General features: G+C 42.2%; 1 protein-coding gene across 2 annotated transcripts; it reads right to left on the bottom strand.

Annotated features, from left to right (window-relative positions):
* Positions 1 to 1,064: 1,064 nt before the first annotated feature.
* Positions 1,065 to 7,641, bottom strand: atp1b2b (ATPase Na+/K+ transporting subunit beta 2b). Of its 2 annotated transcripts, XM_085363619.1 has the most exons (8): positions 7,551 to 7,641; positions 3,170 to 3,298; positions 2,970 to 3,077; positions 2,610 to 2,815; positions 2,344 to 2,403; positions 2,094 to 2,120; positions 1,378 to 1,473; positions 1,065 to 1,232 (listed from the first exon to the last, which is right to left on the bottom strand). In XM_085363619.1, the coding sequence occupies exons 1-8, from the start codon at positions 7,639 to 7,641 to the stop codon at positions 1,065 to 1,067; spliced, it is 885 nt and encodes a 294-aa protein (XP_085219745.1). The 2 variants fall into 2 exon arrangements, with proteins under 2 accessions (XP_085219745.1, XP_085219746.1); XM_085363620.1 differs by lacking the exon at positions 2,094 to 2,120.
* Positions 7,642 to 8,786: the final 1,145 nt, after the last annotated feature.

The following is an 8,786-nucleotide window of genomic DNA, read 5'->3' as shown; positions in this document are numbered from 1 at the left end:
CCCCCCATATATAAATATATATATATCATCTGTTTCACAAGCTACTCATTCACAATGAGAGTGAATATCAAATGATCCAAAATGATTACTATTTAATAGGAGTCATCTGATGAATGGATACGGGCATTCATAATGCATGCCACTTAATGAATATTGCACATTGCATGCAACTTCCCGACCTACAGTATGAACTAAAACACACGATCTCCTGCACTCTTTACTCCTCTTTACCTGTAATGTGTACCTCATGTTCTTCTTTTTTTGGGGGCGGGGGGTCATCTTACTGTATCACATTTTTTTTTAAAAAACACAGGTTTAAAGATTACGGTGTGGTCCCTCCTGGTGGTCAGTCGCTGAACTTATTACAGATGTAAGCAGCCGAGAGGTGGGACACAGGAGCCTCCTGCCTTTGTAGCATACTAAGACAATACGCACATGCAAATGGCATCATCTCTGCATCAATCCTGTTTGTTGGAATATTCTTTTAAAGTGCAACAAAATAGACGCACTGATGTAAGATTACTATTATTATGCTGTATAAATACTGTAGATATACACGCTCGGTATTGTAATTTGTGGATCTTCATATCTAGAGGGATACTCTATGAGGAGGCAGCGGGTTGGCGGGGGGTGGGGAGCAGCAGTACAGTGGTAAAGTTGCTGATCCTTGCAAACTCTGCAAACACACGTCCACGTCCTTTATAGCCCCCTAGTTTGTCATGCAGTATAAATAGACATCACCTCAAACTAACTGATGGAAAATAACCTGTGTGTGAATGCTCACAGAAATAATGACAGGATTAGCACCCTTTTGGTTCTCACCTCGTCTCGCCACGTGACCTGACAAAGAATTTCCCACAAAAATCTGTGGAGAGGTGTGGGGTGGAGGGTGGGGGTGAGGTTGGAAAGGGTTGGGGGTGTAAACAAATCCTAAAAAGGGTGTGAATACTGTGATTTTTGTTTTCTGTGCATGTGCAGTGTTGCTGAGAATGAAGACAGTATGTTTTGGGGGATGAGGCTGGTGGGGGTGGGGGTTAGGGTGGGGTTGGAGGAGGGGGGTAAACCTAGTTTTTACTGTTGATCCTCAGCTTGAAAGACACTCGCCCAGCAAACTTGTCCCTTTCACCTCCAACGGGAATGTTTTCGGCGTTGATCTTGCACTCAATGTTCACGTCTTCATTGTGAGTAATGTTGAGGAACTTGACTGCAACCAAGGGCTGAGAGTAGTTCACCTGCAAAAACAGTCAACAAAGACGACCCAGTAGGTTTAACTCTGTGGTCTGTGTGCGCAATTGTAACCAAACACACATTAATTATTAACAGTTACTGCTATCGTGTTTACAGCACATTATATTTTAATTTAAACCACATTCTTACCTGCGCTTTCTTGCCGTAGTAAGGGAAGTACATAGGGTTGATTGTGCCATTTGGAGGAAAGTAAATCAACTCTCCAATTTTATCAGCGTCATCTTTCTGAGGGGGTGAAACGGCTTCATCAGTTATATAGCTATAATCTCCACTTTATAAGGTGGAGGTGAGCTTTATTTGTCTACTTTTCTCTAAATTTCTTTCTCCTACATATCTACCATCTAGTTCTAAAATGCAAATACAAAACAACAATGTGATCGACTGCTACAGATATATCATATAGAAATATTATCTAAACCAGGGGAGTCAAACTCTGAGAAAGGTAACGCAGCGTCAAATTTTATAGTGACTAAGATAACCTGTTAAGTAGAATCCTATGTAAATAACATTTTTTAAAGCCAATTTCAACAATATTTTTTTCTACATTCAGCAACTTTGTTATTACAAACACGCGCATCATAAATCGTACAAATTACTAAACTACTTTATGTCAGTGTGATATAGCAGACTAAGTCATATGAAGACAGATATGTCTCAAGATATAATCCTAAATATAGTAAAAAGTGCAAAAATACTAATCATACTCTCACAATTTTTACACACTTTGTAAAACCACCCAGTGGGTGAAACTGGGCCCTTTGGCAGACCTCTTCTTGCCCAAAGGCTTTTTGTTTGACACCTCTGATCTAAACTGTACCAAACATGGGTCCTGGACTTTTTCTTACCCATTGATCTTTGCCAACTCTGTATTTCTGCGAGTGAACAAATTAATGGAACACAATGGAGAAAAGAAAAGGGCAGCGATAAAAACAACTGGCTTGACTGACAAGACAGCCTGAAAAGAAATTCATGATAGCTAAGAAAGGAAGATGGAGGTAAACGACAGGTGGAATACTGCAGATGACGTGAGGCACAATAGCTATGAATAAAACTGTTGTGTCAAGCCTCTGATTGTGAAAGACAAAAAGGGATTACCTTTGCAGCACAGGTGACATACGGAGCCTGGTTATCCTTTCCTGGCAGCAAACCAATCACCTGATGAGAAAATAAAGAAAACCGTTTTTTGTTCATTTTTAGGCGATATAACATAAGTGAATGATGATAAATGCAAAAACCAATCAGTTTAATTATGATAGTGACTTTTTTCTTTTTATCATTTCCAACCAGTTTGGTTGTCTCAGTCACTCCATGTCTCCTAGCAACACCAGTCCCTTTCACTCCCCTCTCTTTTCCTTTCATACCCGATTCAGCTTGATGATGATGCATGGCTGGCCTTCTCGGTATCCATAGTAACGGTCATCGATTCCAGAGCAGCTCTGGAGGACTGTGCGGTTGAACTGACAGGATCGTTTCGGGTTGTTCTTCACCTCACCGCTGTCCTCCTGGATGAAGTACTTGTCTGGGGCGCACTCGTGATTTTTCTGGGCTTGGAGGGAATCATTGTAGGCTGCAGGGAAAATAGGAGAGTGTGTGTGGGGGGTGAAATTGTCTTTATAATCAACTAAGATCCCAGTACAAGACGATCTCCTGTCAGCTAACTATAAAGAGATTATCTGTGTATGTCATAACATTCTGTCTTAGAGGGCAAGAGCCAAACTTACGTTGAAGGAATTTGTCCAATGTCTGGGCATACAGGTCCCAGCTCTCAGTGTCCTCTTTAGTATAGACTATTTCAAAGGTGTCATCTGCCCGAGGTCTAATCACCAAGCCTGAGAGTGACAAGAGAGACAGCAGGGAGTACATGACACAGTGCACAGACCATGATCTGTGTTCATGCAGCTTGTATCTATAGTTTCTGCACCTGGTGTGGAGAGCCTGTCTTGCCAGGTTGGTCTGTGTTCGTCCAGGGTCTGCAGCATGACATACATGGTGAGAGCAAACATGCCAGCGAGGCAGGTGTAGAAAATTAAATAGAAGAGAAAAATAAGGCCTGCAGACAATGAGAAAATAGAGCCATATTAATATAAGCAATAGTAACAAAAATGGAATATTAAAATATTACAAAACAGCATCTTCCCCAACTGGAAAAATGTGTAAAAACTATTTCTTCATCATCAGATTTGGTCAGTTGATGTTGTAGAAAGATAATCTGATCATATGCCCCAAAATTGATATCACTGAGACATTTTCATCTATAAATGGCTACATATAAGATAATATAATTTGTGTTTATGTGTTTATTGCATGGAAAATGTATGTTTGATACACTGTGCAAAAAACCCCAATAACCTTTAATCCTTTTTTTTTTGCTATGATTACATTATTTAGTCTGCTGTACACCACAGCACATCTATGAATTATGCATAAAGTCCATTAGACTAACATCTGCAAGTCAGCAAAGTCCATTTCATTATAATTGCAGCACACAAACCCTTAATGAGAACAAATAATCTCACATCTGAATTGATGAGTAGTTCATGTCTATTACGTCACTCTCTAACCAAACATGTCTACGGGATTTCAGTTAATCCTCGTTAAATTGCTTCACTGCATCTGCAACATCTGCCTCTGTTTCTCTCTCACTCACATGAAAGAAATCATCCTTTAGATGCAATGCTTAAAATATCATCGTTTAAAGTTAAAATAACTGGAGGCAACACATTTTCACTGTAATGCAACTAATGCAAGTGGTCTGAGAGAGAACTAGAGTCTCCCCAGGGCTCTATTTTAAGGCTTTAGATCATCTAGACCACAATAGGAGATGGTGTCCAATCATGGGTCTTTTAAAAAGAATAACAGGGAAGCACTATAGGGTAGCATAAAAAGCACAAAGTGCATGTAGGATATAAGAAGCGGTGGTGCAATGTGTGAAGCAGAAGACATCCACCAGGGCGAGCAGGGTTTGAATCATATGTGAAGCCATAACTCAATACTGACTCATTTTAGCACACATGCCAGTGGCTGTACAGTGGAAGGTGCTTAGTACAGATCAGGCAGAGCTTTTCCTTCCATGTTTCTGCCCACTGCAGGTTTTTATGTTATTTTATCAACATAAACTCAAAACACAAGCTGCACATTAATCCTTAAATTCTTTGTGTTTTTGCATGGACTGAAAAATAAGTATGACACAAAGTGAACCTAACCACGCAGGAGTTCGTGGCTGACGACCAACTTCATTATATGTCCTGTCCACAGAAAGGAAGGAAGAATGACAGAAGGCAACACCAGGAGAGAGAAAATAAGGATGCCCCGGAGACTGAGCCACAGAGTCAGGGGACTAGGTTTATTAATAACTGTGTACGAGCAAATTGATAATGATAATTACATTTGATATAAAGAAGAGTTTGTTTTTAATGCTTTACTTTGTCATTGTTGTGACGAAAATACTGAGATTTCAGATGGAGATCCTAACTTGGCATCTTTTCATTGTTATTTTGTGAGATCAACAAATTCATAAACCATTTCTGAGGCGATCTTTCTAACTTGGAACCATCAGATACATTTGAAGCAGCTGTTTGCTTCCTATCCACATACAGAACATGTATGTGACGCATCCCACATTTCAAGCATCGACACCTGAGGCCATTGTTGGGAGGCAGCTGAGTGCCTTGACCCTGCACCTCTGCTGGATGGCCCCCAGCGTGGCGCTCACTCCCTCAGTCAGCAGGCTCAGCATCGCATTTGTCTCCCTGCGCTGCCAGACTGGCAAAATGTCAAGGGGAGATGGAGGGGGGGTGGCAATCGCAGAGGGGTATCTTGATGATTTACAGCTTGTGTGCACAGCTTGTGTGTGCATTTTTTGCCTGACTGTACCTGAAGTTTTAGAATCTAATAAAAACGAATCCCTTAGTGGGATGACAATGAGCATCCCATCTACACCACAGAAAAGACACAAGCTCAGTTATTAATTATACACAGACCATGAACTATGCTGGAGGCAACGCAGCAAGAGAGACGCTACGATCCAACAAAAGTGGCAAAGTGTTTGTCTCTGTCGTCAAGGGGGTGGGGGGATTTTTGTGCTAACCACAAATATGACACCACCCAGGGGGAGAATGAATGTGCGCACATCCAGACGGGATCAAGCGTGCAGGCAAGGTGGCTTCCCCCCCTGGCAAACAGGGTGTTGGGTTTACAGCCTGCCCTCTCAGTCATGCTGATGATGGACAGTGAGGCGTCTCTGTTTCGCACTGGTTTTGTATGCAGACGGTGATTGAAAGAAAAGAACAAAAGGACAGGCTCGGATGGTCCACTACCCTGTTCTTTCTTCGGTAATAATGGCAGGAGGTGTCCCTTTTTTCTCTCACAATTAATTGGGAGGACATGCTGTTTAATCGCTTTGCAACTTGCTGATCAAACGCACCTCTGAAATAAAAATGAAAAGGTCTGGCGAGAGCGTGGATAGCTCTGAGCTGTGGCTCTTTCACCGGCAAACACTGCTAATTATCTCGTACACAATGTTAAAGTAACAAAGAGCACCGTGATTCTGGTCACCATGAGGCCCTTTGAGGTTCTTTTCCTGTGTTGCAGTGTGGACTTTGTTTCTGGAAGTGGGAGGTCCAGAACACTTCATTAGTCAAGCTAGTTGTCTGACCATGTTTCACTGTGTCAGCTTGTGGCATGTGTAACAACAAACCTGCAGCACTGCTCTCCTTTATCAAGGTTATTTCCATATCATTACAGCTCTTTACAGAAAGCAGAACACAAAAGGAAGTGTTTTGCGTCTCATCCTCAAAGAAGTCTTTGATCTAATGCTTTGAATGTGCATTGTGCTGCAGAAACACATTAATGCCTTAAAGAGACTGGAAACCTGCATTTAAACCCCTCTTCAGTGCAAGCCGTAAGAAACTGTATCACGAGTAGATTAGGCCGTGTTGCCAGCACATTGGAAGTAATGGTACAGTATGTACAGCATTAGGAGAATGAGAAAGTGCTACTCTGAAAAGCCAAGTTTAGCACACCTACATGTAGTCTCTAACTCCAGAAATAGCCTAATTACTAAGTCTCAGAGAGCGCAGCTTAAAAAGGCCAACAGACCTTAAAGCACCTGGGGCACATTGGACTGGATTAAGTTGTACACTGTGGGAGGATTCCAGTTAAGGAAGCTACAGTCCATGAGTCCCAGCCCCACACTGAAAGAATAATATATGTGCACTGATGAAAAATAATCAGAAAATTCAAACTCAAAGTAAAGACTACGTTTAACACAGTTTCAGCCTCGAGTGCTAAACTCAAGTCTCTGAGCTCAGATCTTCAGTGAAAATGTGAAAATGAATCCAAGTTCCTAAAAATGTTTTACTTTGCCAGAGCACGCTGAATTTGATACCTTCCTCTCCAGCCAATGAACTCATTAGATTAGGATTAAATCCCTTACTGATTTACACACACTGGGAGGGGTCGAGTTGGAGGTGATACAAATAGCATTTAGCCCTCGGCTTTACCCAGATTAAACATGCTCCAATGTCATTAGAACAGAGCCATATGCGCCCTGTCATCTCATGAATCTTTGAACTAGTTGCAGGGTCTTTGTATAGCAGAAAATGTGTCAGTATATGGCAACACTACGGTGTTAAAAAGAGGATTTGACCTGATCGTCGCTCAGCATCTCAGGGGAAAAGCCTGGAAATAAATGACATCATGTTGCACACACACTTGATGAAGCCACGGGCATGCAAACAAATCTCTGTACAACTTCAGTAAGCCGCTTTCCTAGAAAAAGTCTTCTCTGCAGCAGAATGAAAGTCATAGTTATAACTAAATCACTCTTCAGAAGAGAAGAATCGATTACATGCACTTTACAAGAAAGTGGAGCCTTTTTATTTTCAGCAATGCTGCTGTAATCAGGTTTATCCAAATGTAAAATAAAACCAAATGCCTCATCCCTTATGCTGGGCGCAATGCGCAGGGAAAGCATTGTAGAAAAAATACATTAAATTAATAAAGTAGACAGGAGTTGGGGTGGGGTGGGTGGGTGGGGGGGTTCGGCTGGCTTCCACAGGAGCGGTGCCGCAGTCAGATTTCAGCACCAACCTGTAGTGGACAGCGACATCCATCTCATCGCCTGAAGGAAATTACCGCCTAACTTCAAGCAGGGTCGAAATTCATGTCATGGTTACACACGCTCATTTCTCTCTTACAGCATCTTAGCGAACCTTTAGGGGGGGGGAAACCACTGTGCCAGAGACCTGTTATAGAGCCGGGGGACCCTGTTTGCTGCATTGCCGTAGCTGGACAGCACTTACCCCAGCTGCTCGCCGTTCTGCCCAGAAACTCCCTCGTCCTCGGGTTCCATAGAAACTCCTTCCAATCGCTTTTTTCTCCATCCTTTGCCATTTTCTAACGAACTGCTCCAAAGCTCAACTAAAAGCGGCCTGATGACACTGAGCGCCGGGCTGAAGCACTTTGCCCTGACAGCAGAGAACAAGAGGGATGGAGAGAGAAGGAGAGAGAGAGCCCTGCCGTATCACTGCTCCTACAGGAAGAAGACCGGCATTAAAGAAGTCGACTTAAACACTCAACGAGCCCGCATGAAAATAAATAAAGTAAAAGCACTGCTGTAGCCTAGATTATATGAAGGACTGGTAGGCCAACAGAAGAGGTAGCAGTTTCACACTCAGAACAGACCTAGTGACTGCCCTCCCCCCCAGCTCTTGTCTGCATGCCGCAGAGTTTTGATGAGTGGTGCAGAAATGTAGTGATACTGCGGTAAAGCACTCCCTCCGCCTCCCTCTACAAGCGCCACACCGCTCTCCACACATACATCCTAACACGCACGCACCAGCGCAGGCCTTAACCCTCCTCCCGCATGCCGCGATCCACAGCAGCTCCCGCCTACTCCACCCGCCTGACCAATCACCTGCTCGGGATCCTCACTCCTGATGCACGAGAGACAAGCCTCAGAGCAAATCGCTTGGTGGCTTAGGGCATCCCTTTATTGGCTAAGTGGTTCTTGACGTCACGTATCCAAAGAAAAATCAACAGAATAATTTTAATAATCCCTCATGGACCGTAAAGTGTCTCTGTTGGTGAATTCACTGTCCGCTTGAGGTGACTAATTTATGTCCCATTCAGGCTTTTATTTATTTTTGAATCAAGTTATGTCAGGAAAGCCTTGGAGAATTTATTTTTTTTCCTTTTAAAAACAGCAGTAAATGAGAATGAGGCTTTTTGAAAGGATAACATAGAAATTACATTAAACCCTATATATACATTATTAACATCGTTTACACATCAAAAATATACAGTCACCCACTTTCAGTTCTAAATATTTCCGTATAACTTATTAGAATCTGGAGCTTACGAGGTTCTTAAATTAGCCAAATAGAACCACAGATTGAACAACATACATATTACGCATTGTCTTTAATTATTTAACAAAAATTAAGCAATATTGCAGAAGTATTGCATTTAAAACTAAGCAAAATTCACAATTCTATGGTTTATTATAAACACCTTTAGCAGCAATAACTTGAATTAAC

This window comes from Diplotaxodon limnothrissa, linkage group LG10 (genome assembly GCF_057381915.1).
Source record: "Diplotaxodon limnothrissa isolate DT_005_m linkage group LG10, D_limnothrissa_male_GT1.1, whole genome shotgun sequence".
Classification (NCBI taxonomy): domain Eukaryota; kingdom Metazoa; phylum Chordata; class Actinopteri; order Cichliformes; family Cichlidae; genus Diplotaxodon; species Diplotaxodon limnothrissa.
The sequence above is the reverse complement of the archived record's forward strand: the minus strand, read 5'-3'. Positions and strand labels throughout refer to the sequence as shown.

Coding starts and splice junctions, on each gene's coding strand:
- atp1b2b (XM_085363619.1), bottom strand. CDS start 7,641: ATGGCAAAGGATGGAGAAAAAAGCGATTGGAAGGAGTTTCTATGGAAC. Junction 3,299..7,550: donor CAGAACGGCGAGCAGCTGGG/GTAAGTGCTGTC, acceptor CATTGTCTGCAG/GCCTTATTTTTCTCTTCTAT. Junction 1,474..2,093: donor GAGTTGGCAAAGATCAATGG/GTAAGAAAAAGT, acceptor TCACCCCCTCAG/AAAGATGACGCTGATAAAAT.